The 14491-nt window shown below is 49.5% G+C and overlaps 1 protein-coding gene across 3 annotated transcripts in view; it reads left to right on the top strand.

The window, feature by feature from the left end:
* TP53INP2 (tumor protein p53 inducible nuclear protein 2) overlaps positions 1-9940 on the top strand; it is a 45291-nt gene extending 35351 nt beyond the window's left edge. For 2 of the 3 annotated variants that reach the window (XM_077832252.1, XM_077832251.1), the window contains 2 exons: positions 4701-5046; positions 9562-9940. In XM_077832252.1, the coding sequence (XP_077688378.1) occupies positions 4701-5046; positions 9562-9811 (596 nt within the window). In that variant the 3' untranslated portion in view covers positions 9812-9940. The remainder of the gene's footprint in view (positions 1-4700; positions 5047-9561) is intronic. The other variant, XM_077832253.1, reaches the window with a different exon arrangement.
* Positions 9941-14491: the final 4551 nt, after the last annotated feature.

Here is a 14491-nt window from a genome sequence, read left to right as displayed (position 1 = left end):
GGTTTGTGCCTTTTCATTTTGGCGGTAGATCAGCTCACTCAGCCATTTGCAATGACTGCTTAGGACCGTTTGCACAACTTAAGCAGAGAACTTGAGAAACAACCCTCTGTGCACTGCCTTTCTATTCCTGCCGCTGCCTCAGCAGCCTCTTTATTACCAGAGTTACTCTTCCTTTTCAGATATTTTTAGATATCCTGGAAAGAGACTAAGAATAAAGCTACCAACTGGCACAAAGAGCAAGTCCTGGTTGTCTTATCATCAGGGCACCCTTTGCTTGATGGAAGGAGACTGAAGAGAGCTAGTCTCTCTAACCGTGAGCTAGACCCCTGGGATCAGGTGTTGCCCCTCCCTCAGAAGTATTGGGCTGGCCTCGCTCTTATGAAAGTGCCCAGGTGGTGGTGATGGGTCTAAAAGCCACAGCACGGATGAGACTTTAACCTTCCCTCCCAGTTTTTTAGCAAGCACTGACATTTGACACCAGAAACAAGCTGGAACAGGGCGACCAGATTTTTCCAAGTGAGAAACTGGGCTACATGTCTTGGGAAGGAGGAGACAGTGCAGTGCATGGCTCGGAGAGCGTTCCTGGGGAATCAAGAGGGTGTACATGGGACTGCGGTGGGCAAGGACTGACTGGGAGGCTGGTCTGGCCTGCAAATGCCCGATGATTCCTTGGTTCTGTGGGATGTCTGATGACTCATTGGGTGGAGGAGGTGAGGTCTGCAGCATGTGGGGAGGTCTCTGAGGCAACCAGGCTCAGCCACCCTGCTGTGAGTGTCTCTGGCTCAGCGAACCAGAAGCTCCTTCAGGTAGCCTAAGCCTGTGATGGTTTACAGGGATGGGGAGAGGAATGGGGAACATCAGATTTTGTCAAACTGACAGAAACTCCAGGACAGGCCCTGAATGCCCACGTGTCAGGTGCATGCACGCATCCTAAACAGTCCCCTTAACAACCAGCAGTTGATGTCGTGCAGGCCACAGCCTTCTTGCTAGAACCCCACCAATGGGCCCCTGAATATAAATCCATGGTACACCCATATCTTCAATACTTCATTCAGATGTGGTCACCCCATCTCAAAAACGATATATTGGAATTGGAAAAGGTTCAGAAAGGGGCAACAAAAATTATTACGGGTATGGAACAGCTGCCATATGAGGAGAGATTAATAAGACTGGGACTTTTCAGCTTGGAAAAGAGACAACTAAGGGAGGATATGATTGAAGTGTATGAAATCATGACTGGTGTAAAGAAAGTTCTTATACATCAAAGGCTGATGAGCTTTTCCTCTGCATTCTGCCTGCCTGTCAGGGATAAATTTATTCCAGCCCTCTTTTGGAGCCTGGAGTTATTCAAAACACTTGAAGGCTAAGCTGGCCAGGTCCACCCTATGAGCTAAAACTGTAAGGACAAAGGCCCAATAAGCCACCTACATAGGGTTAAACGTTACTCACGTCTTTGTCCCTTGCTCACTGCCTCGTTTCTGTGTGCCGAGTCACTTAGCTAAATCATTTCAAATGGGTCCCTCCTTTCCTTCTCCAGCCCCAACCTGGGCTTCGCTTTGTGAGACCCTCACACAACTGATGAACCACTTGGACCCTGAGGGTCCAGGCCCAGCTTTCAGAGGGGGTTGGGTGTAGCAGCCAGTAGCGAATTGGGGCAGACCAGGAGAGCAGCAGTAGGCAGCTTGAGCCGGGATGGACAGAAGCATCTTCAAGCTTCAGTGGGGGTAGGATGGGGAAGAAGAGTCTATTGGGATAGGTGGAGAGAGGGGAAAGTTATGTGGCTGGGTATGCTGCCTCCTAAGCACTCCTTGTGGCCCAGAGTGGCTCTGCCGCATCCTGCCTAAGTTTCCCCTTCTGCTCAGGACCCCTTAAGAACTCCACACAATCCAAAAGGTTTAAGACAAAATTCCTCTGCTCAGCTTCTACTTTGCTGAGCCCAAATAAACTCTTTTCCACGCAGACGCCAGCTGCGCCCAGTTCCCCCTACTGGAGGGTCTGTTGTCTGTAGTTCTCCACCATCACTCCCCATTGAGGCATGTCACAGGCCTTCTCCCCCAAGCTATGCAGATTCACATAGGTTCCTGATCCTGGAGAGGAGCCTTCTTCACCCCAACATCAGAGGCTGCCTCTTCCTGCTCTCTGAGCTGCTGGAGGTCACACCCCACATCTTCCCTCTTCTCCAGCTTCTGACTGTCTCCCCCTGGCTCTGTTTGTCTAACCCTCCCATCCTGGTTTAATCACGTGACCGTCTCTCACATGACTGAATTCATTCTCTCCACCTGGGGCAGCAAATCAGTGGTGTCACAGGTGGGCTGAGCCCTTTCTCCCTTTAAAGGGCCAGCCCCCCTGTCCCAGGCTGGGAAAGGAGGCAGGAAGAGTCTGTGCAAAAAGCAGAGTCCTACATGCCCGTGACCTGGCAGGATCACGCACATGGTGCTGGTTGCCCAGCCTGAATGCCTGAGTACCACAAGCGCAAAACCAGAGGCCAGTCTGACCTATGTGCCCAGTGGAAACTGCAGCTCACCTGGGAATTTTCGGTTCCTCTTCCACTTCCTGTCACAGTTACACTTATTGCCTGTCTGGAAGGAAGCCTCCATGGGAACCCAAGTGCTTGGGGGATCAGAGGGTTGTTTAGCCAGGATCCTCCCCTCTCCTCTCAGTTACACAACTGGTTTGAGCAGTAGAGGTTCCAAGAAGAAAAGAAAAACAAGCAACCCGAACCACTCCAAACTTATCTTTACGTCTCTAAATAATCTCCAGACAGGCCTCTCGGCAGCTATTAATAGCCCAATATCCAGGGACCGAGAGAATGACTCCCTGCTGCATGGAAGTCTAATTCTGGACCAGCGTAAGCCCTTTGGAAATATGTCCCCTGAAATGAAGTCTCCCATTGGCTGCGCTCTCCCAGCCCAAACGGCATCGCCCCTTTCGCCCTGGCTGATGAACAATTGACCCAGCATTTTTGAAATGATTATTTTCCCAGAATTTAAAAAAAAGACGATGGCTGTTGAGGATCTCCAGTCCTTTTACAACCGCCTGTAAGGAAAGAGTTATTCTGCCCTTTGTACAGAAGGAAAAACTGAGGCATGGAGGGTATAAGTCATTTGCCAAAGGTTGCACAGGAAGTTAGTGGCAAAACAGAGGGTAGCAGCCAGGATTTTGATTGTGACTTGACTTTGCTTTAACCACTACTTCACACTGCCTCCCATTGTTATTATGGTCATCCATAAAATTCATGCTGGCCTTAAAGAAATTAATACAGAGCACCTATATAGCATTTTTCATCCGTCGATCTCCAAGCAGTCTACAAAGGAGGCTAAGGGTTTCTAACCATGCCTTACAGCTGGGGTAAGTGAGGCAGAGAGATCAATGGTCTTTCCCAAGGTCACCTAGTGATTCAGTGACAAGGGCAAGCAGTAAATCCGGATCTCAGCTCTCCCAGCCCCCACTGGACCACAGTGGCTCACTGTAGGCAGATGCATCATTGATGGGACTAACTGAAGCCATCAGTGTCAAACTAGGGATGGAAAGTCTGCCCAGCACCTTGTGCTTTCATATTTCTTTCTTCCCTTTGTCCTGCTGCAGACATGCATTCCGCTCAGATTTCACTCATCCTGCCAACCCGCAGAGGGGTTGAACACTAGACTGCACAAGTAGATCTTTGCTCTGGGCTCCCCCTTCCCTAGACCAGCCCTCCAGTAATCTCTTGATGCCTGAAGCACACTGAGGAGCTCAGCAGAGGTCAGGGCAGTCCTGACTGAACCTAGCCATAATAACATCTTCCTTCGCTATAACACAGCCAATATGAGAGCGAGAGCGCCCTGGAATCACACTCTTCCACCGGAGCTGCAACAAACTGATGACGAGAAACAGGGAGAGGAACTAACAGATTAGAGACAGTCTGAGCAGCTCCATAAATTATGACACGGCTGCCATTTAGGTTTAGGAAGGCCCCATCAACATCACAGCTATGATGGGGTCCGGGGACCTGGTTAGAACACAGTGCTAAGTTACAGTGTTGGCCACATCACCTTAGACTGTCCAGGTTTAGAATCCAGTTCCAATATGCCGTTAAACTCCATCTCCACCACCAGCTCAGGGAGCACGCGCCTTGGAAGGGAGTCTCCAGTCTCGAGTCTGGCGCTGCCATAACCATGTAGCCTAGCACTTGGGAATGCTCCGCTTGGATACAGGAAGGCGGAAGAAGCCCTGCAGGCACAGTTATGGGATAAGGTTCCTCCTGACTCCTGCCAGTCCGCGACTGGGTTAGGTGGGCTGGACAGAGCACGTCTGTCCGAGAGCAAAGCACAAGCGAGACCAGTCCCCCATGCTTTTCCCTATTGGTGCTCTCATCATTCTTAGCGGTCCCTCGGGCACACGGATGCTTGGCCGAATCGAGGTGGCCGTGCTCTGCTGTGGTGGTGTTTTTATTTTGCATGGTGGTTTATACTTCAGTAAAGGTTTTAATCGTTTGAAAAGAAAGAAATCAATAATGCAGTTGGGGTGTCATTTTTACTAATAATGCCCCCTTTTTCTCCCTCCCTTCCCCCCCACCCCCACTGTATATTGTATGTGTGTGTCTCTCTCTGCTTCTTTATTCTTCCCCCTGCCTGCCCTGCCCCCACTCTGCATGGCTTCAAACTACCGTGGTTTTTTTGGCTGCTCCCACCTTGTGGATGGTGGTTCTTGTCTCTCATTAGATAGTTACACTTCAGCCCCAAGCAAAGAGCAGCGGGTAGGTGAGAGGGATTCCGTTTGCACTTTCAAGTCCCGTCCTGGGTCCCCCACACCTACCACTTCGTCGCCCCACTCACTCAGTGACTGTGTCAGCAGGCCTGTGCCCTCCCAGCCCGACCCCTGCTTGATGGACGAGAGTTGGTTTGTCACCCCTCCCCCCTGTTTTACTGCAGAAGGCCCTGGCCCCGTCAGGTTGGAGAGCAGCCCCATGGAGGACCTCTTGATTGAACACCCCAGCATGTCCGTCTACGTCACCAGCAACAGCATTGTGGTGGAAAGGGAGAGCCCTGACGAACCGATCAGTGAAGGGTGAGTCCAGCCTGGGTCGCTGTGGATAGTAATAATAGTACATGGTGTGTCTGTAACTCATGGCAAAGGCAGACAGGTATCATCATCTCTGCTTTCCAGCTGGAGAGGCAGAGGAATGGAGGCGTTAAGAGACTAGCCCAAGGTCACACTGCAAATCAGTGGCAGAGCTGGGATTAGCGCGGCAGTTTTGGGGAACAGGCCTTGCCCAGTGGCTAGGGCGCTCTAGGTATCCAGGCAATGCCATCTGGCTAAAACACTAAAGAGAGACTTTCATATTAAGGGTGGGAGGATCGTCCATGGTCTCTACAACCTTGTCTCCAGGGGAATGTTCTTTCCTTACAACATTAATTTTTGGCCCCCGCAAAAGGATTTTTGTTTGTTTTGCTTTTTTCATCTGGGATCCTATCCCACTTTCATTCATTGGCTTCGAAAGCGACCGAACTCTACACTGGAAAGAGTTAACATGGTCTAAGATTCATGCGGGTGCCTTCCTATTTCGGATTAACTACACCAGTCCTGGCAGTTCTCCCACTGCTGTCCCACATTGCATAGCTCCATGCCTGGACTGGCTTGTCTGTTTCCCTGCCTGCCCTCTGTTGCTCTGGGGGCACCTGGGCTGGCTGTCCTCTCCCTGTTTAACTGGCAGCCAGGCATGCCCCTCTGCAATTCCAGCTTGTGGAGAGTTTACACTCAGTCACATACCAAACCATGCCTTGTGGTTCCACACGGACCTGTCAGGAGGGCCTGGACGTCTCGCTTTCTGGGGAGAGGAGCATGTCCAGGACCTTCTGAACAGCAGTTAATTGAATGCCAAGATCAACAAGCTGGCAGAGAAAATGCAGGAGATGGGGCACCCCTTGGTCATGGCCAGGGCAATGGGAAAGCAAAGGAGCTCTGCTATCATGGACCTACCCAGACCACCCCATATTCATATTGGTGAACGTTCCACAGTAATCACCTTGACCTTGCTGTTGTTGAACTTGGAGGACTGATGTGGGGGCAAGGAACAGGCACATGGGTCCCATCCGTGGCTCCTATACAATTTGGGAGCCCTCCATTTACAGCCCTAATAGTTGATCTACCCCCACCAGCCTGACCAGCAATTGAGAGTGGCAAGCTTCCAGATGTTGGTGACCCGGCACTTCTCCGTGCCGAGAGGAGCTCTCCTGTTCCACCACCGCAGCTCCGGAGCGAACTCCACAGAGATCTCCGGGAAAGGAGCCTTCCCACAGCCTGAAGTACTGCCTCCACCAGTTCTCCATTACTCTCCTGTCCCACCAGTCAGTGCTATAACGTTATTAGCAGGCCCCTGGCCAAGCTGTCAGGATTGTCCTCCCCACTTCCTGGGGAGTTAATGGTAGAAGCCAGCATGAAGCATCCTGATATGCCCCCCATGTCCCGTTATGTTGTGGTCATGGGCAGTTTAACTTACATCTTTACTGTGTGGCTTCTTGATCTCCCTGTCCCATCCCTGTGGAGCTCAAGAGCAAAGAGCCTGCCATCTGGTTATGGACTTCCCTCCTTATCGTCTTGATGATGGATGGATGCGTTGATGTCCCTGGATGATGCTACAGTGACAGAGTGGCTACATCACTTACCCAACATCTAATTCATTGTGCAGTCAGAAGTCATAAACCAGAAGAAGTCAGGACTAGTTTGCCAAGCCCAGAAGCAGAGCTCAGTCCGGTGAAGTCACTCCAGGAAAGAGTCATACCGAAATAACTGTTCAGTTTCATCCTCCTCCTCTAGCCATATTGACACAGCATCACTGTGTGTGAATGATTCCCCTTTATCCCCAAGTGCCCCTTGGTACCCTAGCACCTTGCTTACCATCACTTCCCCTCTCAGCTCGAAGGACTCCATGACAGGCTGTCTTGCCTCAGTCATAACTGCCCCCCCCCTTGGGGCAGGTTTATTACAAACAGTGAAAATAATCCATAGCAAAAGTCCCCAAACATAGTCCATTTATCACCCCAGTGCACCTAGTCCATTGACACAACACGTACTGCGCTCCAGCATCTTCCACAGCACCTGGGCTCTTCATAGGTCCTCTCCTGTCCTTCTGTCAGGACACCCTTCCAGCTGGAGTGCAACTCTGCTCTTCCCAGTGCCAATCCCCCCTGTCCCTCGCTGGCTTCTCAGCTGGGAGTTCGTCCTCACTTGGGGAACATTCGTTATCCCCCCGTTTCATTAATCTCTCATCTCAGGCAAGCCAGCAGGGAGATGCTTCCACTGTTCCCCTGGGTCCTCTGGCTCCAGTTCTCCAGGAAGGAGAGGTCAGCTGATAAGCCCCTCCGGCTGCTCCCCTGCTCTCTTCAGAGATCTCCTCCCTCATCCTTATTAGCCCCAGGTGCTGCTCCGCCCTCTGAACTGGCCAAAGGTGGAGCACCTGTTCTGGCACAGGGGGACTGGACCTGCTTCATTTAAAGGGGCCAGCACTCCAGTGACACTGCAGCTCTCCTAACCCATCCAAAGCTACCTGGCTGTGTGGCTGCCCGTACGTGTGTGGAGCAGTCTGTTCATATTAATGACAGTCAGGGTCACAGCACTCAGCCGTGTTTCCTCCACGCTGCCGGGCAGCGCTTTGTAAATAGTCCTTGTTCTCAAACAATGGACCAATTATGGGATACTAGGGAGCTTGTTCGTTTGAGCCCAAATCCCAGAATTCCAGTGGGTTCCAATAGACACCCCACAATGCACTGCAAGAAAAAGCCCAGAATGCCGGGCTCCTAGCCGCAGAACATTGCACCGGGGATATCTGTCCAGAATGGTGCGCAGTTATTTCCAGAAAGTACAAAGCTTTGTGAATGCAGTGATTGAGAAGGGAAGTAGCTTAAGATGGCATAAACAACGCAGCGTGGGCACACTCTTTCAGTCATACCACCTGTATCATTACAGCAGAAAACCAGACGCCGAGAAAACGATCCTGTGGCAATAAGGCTTTGGAGTAGACATGGCTCCACTCACTTTTCGCTGGTGTCTCGGAATTTACCACGTTTGCTCTTTAGGAAGGATATTTATTGGCTTTTCCTCCTCTTCTCATCCACATCTCCTCCACCCTGGTCCTGCAGTGCAGTTCTAGTTCTGAGTGCAAAATTATCCACTCTGGAATGCTGTTCTTCCTGCAAATTGAGCTCTCCTGGGCATCGAACCTTTCCCCCCCACCCACTTCTAGGCAGAAAAATAACCCCAGAGAGGGGACTAAAGCCCACTCCTTTTCCAGGAAAGGGGACCCTCCTGGGAGACAGCAGCAATCCTTACTTCCAGTCCCACACATTCTCCCATCAGCAGCCTCAGAGTTCACAACCAATGCCCGGAAGTGCAGCCACATGGCAAGTTACAAGCCACACAGGCTGCTCAGTGTTTCGGGACATGTTACCAGAGTATCGCAACAGCACATACACACCAAAGGCAAACTGGGCTAAGGCCCAGCCGTGAGCTCAATGGCTTTTGGCATTAACACTCCATGGGAGTGTGGGCCATATACATCGTTATTGTTTATACAGCACCACAGAGGGGCATTGCCCAGTTCAAGAGCAAATTCCCCAGGGCAAGTCTCAGAGGACGACGCTGAGCATCATTGGCTGGGATTTCATTTGCCCTTTGCAAACTCCGCTTTCATCGGGCCAAATTCTGATCCGGCTGGAGTCAGTGGAAGTTTGAAGGCAGAGGGTGAAATATAAAGCAAAATGGCTACAAATAATAGTTAAAAGTAGGGAGGAAATGAGGAAAGCTCAATTTGCCCTTGATTTCTTTCATTGTTGGAGGAGCACTTCTGCTGACCCAGCAGCTGGCTTGGAACCTTTCTTCTCCCCCTGAGTCATCTGTGCTAAAGGAACCTGGATTAACCACGCCAGTCATTTGATCCGGGCAAGTCCTGTTCCTTTTAACAACTCTGCTTATTGCAGACTGGCCTATGGACCAGTTCACTCGTAATTCCATTGGCCTTGTAAGGGGCTTTTAACAGCATTGCTTACAGGAGACAGCAGGCCAAATTCAGAGGTGATGAGTAGGGGAAGGGTCTCAATTAAATGCCGATTACTAAATCAAAGGGAGCGTAAGATGGAATAATTTGCATGCTGAGCGGTTAGAAGAAACCACCTTAGAATCGCCTCTAAATTTGTCCCTGTCTGTGTGTTTGTCTATAAGACACGCGTGCAAAGGCAGCTAAGTGGCTATTAAGGGGATGTCAGCCTGGTTAATACGAGCATTTTAAAGAATTAACCGCCATACTGATCTTGGAAAAATAGCTTTATTTCCATGATGCTATCACCATAGTACCACATGCCACCTCCAACGGAACGATTCTTGGTTGTGCTGAGCAGGACGTGGGGCTCATCTCTTCTTTTGTTGTGTGAGCATTTTCACATTTGACTCAGAAGGGAGCTGTCAGGAGTCTCGTGTGACTCCAGTTGGCAGTTGACCCCTTCGTGCCCAGGGGAAATGCAAAGCGGTGTCTCTCCTATCTGAGGGCATCTTGAGCTTGACCATTAATGAGCGTGTCTCTCTCTCTAGGGACGTGCCTGAACCCCGGCTGGAGCGCCGCACCCCGCACCACCCCACCTCCCTCACGGCAAAAGCTGCCATCTTGGAGAAAGTCAGCCAGGTCCGTCGGATCCAGCGGGCAAAGCAGCTGGCGGAGAAGCACAAGCTCAGTCAGAAGGTCATGCAGCGGCAGAACCGTGCCAGAGAGCGCCACCCCCGGTGGGCCAAACACCAGGGCAGCTTTGTCTACCAACCATGCCAGCGCCATTCCAACTACTAAACTACTGCCGGAAGTCTGCACCGTGGGGCATTACCCTTTTAACTCTCAAGCTTCACCTCCCCTCTCGCGATGCTTTCCCCAGCGGAGGTGTCTTCATCCTTTCTCTGGAATAAACCTATCCTCATGAGAGACGCGTTTCAATTTCTTCTGAACTGGTGATGCTCCACCACGGATCCTTGCTGGGCTCTCCTTTGGTTTCACTCCCCTTTTTACACTAGTGTGTACATTTACTTACCTATTATTTTCTTCCTTCTCCACTTCAATACCTTGCCCTCCTCTCCTCCCCACCACTGCAGCTTTCGCTTTGGTGCTGAGCAGGAGAGAAAGGCGGCACGTCACCCTCACGTAACCTAACAACGTGGGGGGACAGCTTTTAAATGCCAAGGAATGGTTTAAAAGAATCAGTGCTAAAGTGTCTGGAAAAACTTGTGTCCAACCAGTTACCCTCAGAAAAACTATTCCTAATGAGAGGTATTTCCCCAGCTCCCTGCCTCTCTCCTCAATACTTGAGTAGGTTCTTCCAGCTACTCTTGCAATGCTTACCAGTATTTGAATTCGAATTTGGTGTTCCCAATGAATGCTCTACTTTTCACTAAGCTTAACACCAATGTTACACTGAATTTATGGGAAGGTGAAGATGCCCCATCATTTCCTTTGTCCCTTACCGTTGTATTGGGAGCCTGTGACATCAGTGCCTTTCTTTATGACATCACACTCTTCTCCACGGAACAGATTGTGATGTCACAAATGGAGATACCAGGTTCAAGTGCAAACTGGAATGAAATAACAAAATTGGCCCAAATTCCAGGAAAATGTAACAATTTATGTGGAATAAGGACCATTCCCCTCTCCCACTTTAAAAACTGGACTGTATATCAGATCCTGTCTTTGAATTAACCTGGGAGCTGGGATTGTGGTGTCACTGATGATCCTTACTTGCATGCTGTTATTATCTAGCTGTCTGTTCAGAGGTGCCATGCTGGAGTAAAAGGAACCCTGCGTGAGCATCTCCTAGCAAACCTTTAAGACCTGATTTTCAGAAGTGTTGAGGATCCACAACTCCAGCTGAAATCCGTGGCAGCTGCAGCTACTCAGTGCTTCTGGAAATCAAGCCTGTGCAGTATTACTGTAGCCCTTAATTCCCCACAGCCTTTTAAAAAGAGTGCAAAGTCCATTTTATTATTCCGGTGCTTTCAGGTTACAGTCAGGTGTCTTACAATGTGTTTGGCCCACCCACCCCAAACAGCTTTGCTTAATGGACAAGTGTCACAGCTCTAAGCAGATTATTGCGTGTGGAACACAAGGTAGAGATCAGGTGGTCTTTAGAAAGGCTGAACAAATCTGCCTCGTGAAATGGTCAGGAACATTCACTAGCTTAAGCAAAAAACAACAACAAGAACCAACCCCCCCACAATGACTTACTTTCATTTTACAATGATGAAGCCCTTAAAAAGCTCTCATCCACTGAAATAAATAATTCTCATCCCAGGCAAGAGGCTGGGCAGAAATCTGTGGGGGAGGATTATCTGATTGATTGTAAACACCATATTAGATCTTCAGAGCCAATGGCTGAGCAATGAAGGAGGCGGCCTACCCACTAGACTGGGTGGTCGTTTCCTCGGTCTGTCCAAATCACTGGATTTCTGGCAAAAGGCTCTCCCTGGGCTTTTCTGGTTTTGATGCCCCAGGGAAGCCAATGATCTGTATGTGTCCAAACAGGTCTTGGTGTTTTTTACTTTCAGTCAAAATCTGGACCCTTGGAAAACAAACCCACAAAGCACATTGTGTAAATCCCACCACCTCCAGGGAGCTGTTAGAGGAGCCACTGCCAGCGGACGGGTCCAGCCTCAGTGCCAGGGAAGGGCTAGGGGAGAGCAGTCCCACCATCCAGCTCTGAGACATCCACAGAGCAGCTGCAGGGCCACCACAGCACTATCGGGCCACGTTAGTGCATGGAAATATTGGCCTCTGAGTAAACCCCAGCTCCCTTTGTGTCCTCCCTAAGGGGCCCTCTTTGGGCTGACGCATCTTTCTGACAGAAGAGAACTGGGCATAACTCCCTCCCCTGGGCATAACTCCTCCCTCTCGGATTGGCCAGAAGGCTTCACTCAAAAGAGACACAAGGCAGCAGTGAATCCCAAGGGCTCCTAGCATTGTCATCTCAGTGCTTCCAGCCCACCATTCGGATGATGATACTTCTTCAGCATGATCCTCAAGCTAATGCTAGGACATAACCCATCACTCAAACCTCCAGGCGTGGCAATTCTCCTTCACGCTAGTATAACGGCCTGTGATTTGCTGCCCCGTCCAGGGCTCGAGAGGACAGTACAGAAAGGGGCTTGTGCATTAGTCACAGAGGTGGTAAAGTATGTCGAAGCTGGTAGCGAAAGGATGTGAAACAAGAGAGGAAGCAAGAGAGATTGGGGAGAAAAGAAAGGCAGGAGAGAGAGGAGGAGACAAGAAACAAGGATGGAAACTGGAGCCGTTGAGAAGGTGCAAGCCCAAGGCTGAGAACTGCATAGCACAGAACTTGTGCCTACTTGGATGGAAAAAGATACAAGTCTCCCAAGAAGAGGTATATATGGCAGCGCCCCTATTCCACAGTTACAGGCAGGGCTAACGCTCACTAGACTGATAGTCCCTACAGGACTATAGGGAGTTTCTGATGGGAAATAAAGTTCCAGGCGTTCAGCCCAGTTGAGGAATTTCATCTCCATAGTCAGAATGGGCTAATAGAGTAACCCCCGGTTAACTGCACTAAAGATTGTGCCCTGTGACATGAATAGCCATATTCATCCCTGGTGGTTTTAATACTGCTACACCACAGCTGGGTTTGGACCAACATGTTTATCCTTAAAAGGCCACTGTCAAGATTAAAAAAATCATACATTAATAATACGAGATTAGTAAAACCACAAAGCTGTCTGAAAATCACATTCCTCCATTAATGCTCTTTCTTTACTGCTTGCACTTCACTCCCCGGGGGAATGAAACTAGACTATCCACTTCCCATTCACAGGCAGGCTCGCGTTCCAGTGCTCAGCATTTGCACAATGCTGTTGAGTTTGAGTTTCCACCATGCAAGGCCATGTTGAGCTCCAAAAATAAACCACTTTCACTGGAATTTCTTCTATGAACCGTGATTCAAACCTTTACCTTCATAGTAGGTTTTGTGAAATTGCGTTTTTAAAAATAATTGTAAACAGTGGGCCTCCACCATGTGAGAGCAGCTTTTAAAATGTCTAATAACTGAGCTCTTGAGACTTTTGAGAGGCAATAAACTTACAATTACCAGCCTCCAGGAATGGAGGCTAACAGACCTGGTTAGCCCAGAGAGTGGCTAATATCATTGTGCCTGCAGGATCTAGCTAAAATGCCGGTGCCATGGGAGCTTCTAAAAATACGGAGACAAATGGGATTACTTTAAACATATTTTATATTTGTTGTTCTTCAGCGTAATCAACCACTGCTTGAAGCAGCCCTACTGTCTCTATCACTCTCCCAGTTTGGCTTTTGTTAAGTTCTGCACACGACTATTGTTAGTGTCTCCAAACTCAAAGCCCTGCGGCCCTCATGACACAACTGAACAGAAAGTTCTCACACAGCATGGAAATAAATTCTAACCCGCCTAGAGAAATAAGAGCAGTGCCTGGCAAAGATTAAAAACCAGTAACATCATCCTGTACTAATGGAAAGGATGCTTGAGGCAGCTATTTCTGATTGAATCATTGGTGACTATAGTAACGAGAGATAGCTCCCAACCAATATGCTGGACCCGAACACCTCCCCACCCCCAACACATACAAACCTTGTTGACGTTCCAGCTGGCCCAGAGCTCTGTAGCTTGGGCCCCTATCTAATAGGGACCTGATTTTTAGAACCTGATCCCTGCTTTCATTGAAGTCAACGGCAAAATTCCCACAGAGCTAGCTAGGATCAGCTGTTTGTTCCTCTTTGCTTTTGCACCCTTGTCAGCAACTGGAGAGGCAGCTGAGCTCATGTGCACAATCTCTTGGCAAGACGGTTTAACAGCAGTTAAGAGAAAGAGAGAGAAGCCAGTGTTATTTCCCACGGTCTGGATGATCCCCACCCCTGTCGGTTGTTTGATTCCAGCTCCACATTGTCTCCACGTGTTGGAGCAGGGAGTAGCGTGATAGAACTTCATCTGCTCACTGCTGAAGGTCCTACCAGGTTAAAGATGGCAACACGTCTATTATTTCATTTGCAGCCAACTCCTTACCGGAGACTGGCAACGTCTTGACTTAATGGGACGTTTACAGCTGTTCACATCCTTGGTTTCCTATTAAATGCCTTTTTCTCAAGTGAGCCCTGACGCAAGTTGGGACTGGTGCATTTTACATGAATGCCGACTCAAGTTCCTGCAGAGGCGAGGAGAAGCTATTGCCTAAGCACGTCAATGTCCATAGTAGAGTTAAGAATTTTTTAAGCAGCAGTGTAGGAACAGGGTTAAATTTTGGATGCTCATCAAGTCTCCTCCCCCCTGCATCCCCTGTTCAGTTCTCCTTTCCATAGGCTGTTTGGTCAATGTGTTTTGCAGCATTAGGCTGTTCCATGCAGATAAGGTGGCTTTAGAGGGAGATTTCCTTGCTGGAGCAGCCACCAATAAAGAGCGGTATGAGGTCAGTAATTTTCTGCCTCCCGGCCAGCTACCACCTGTTA

Source organism: Eretmochelys imbricata, chromosome 13, assembly GCF_965152235.1.
Source record: "Eretmochelys imbricata isolate rEreImb1 chromosome 13, rEreImb1.hap1, whole genome shotgun sequence".
NCBI classification, from domain to species: domain Eukaryota; kingdom Metazoa; phylum Chordata; order Testudines; family Cheloniidae; genus Eretmochelys; species Eretmochelys imbricata.
Note: the sequence above shows the minus strand (reverse complement) of the source record. Positions and strands in the feature narration are given on the sequence as shown.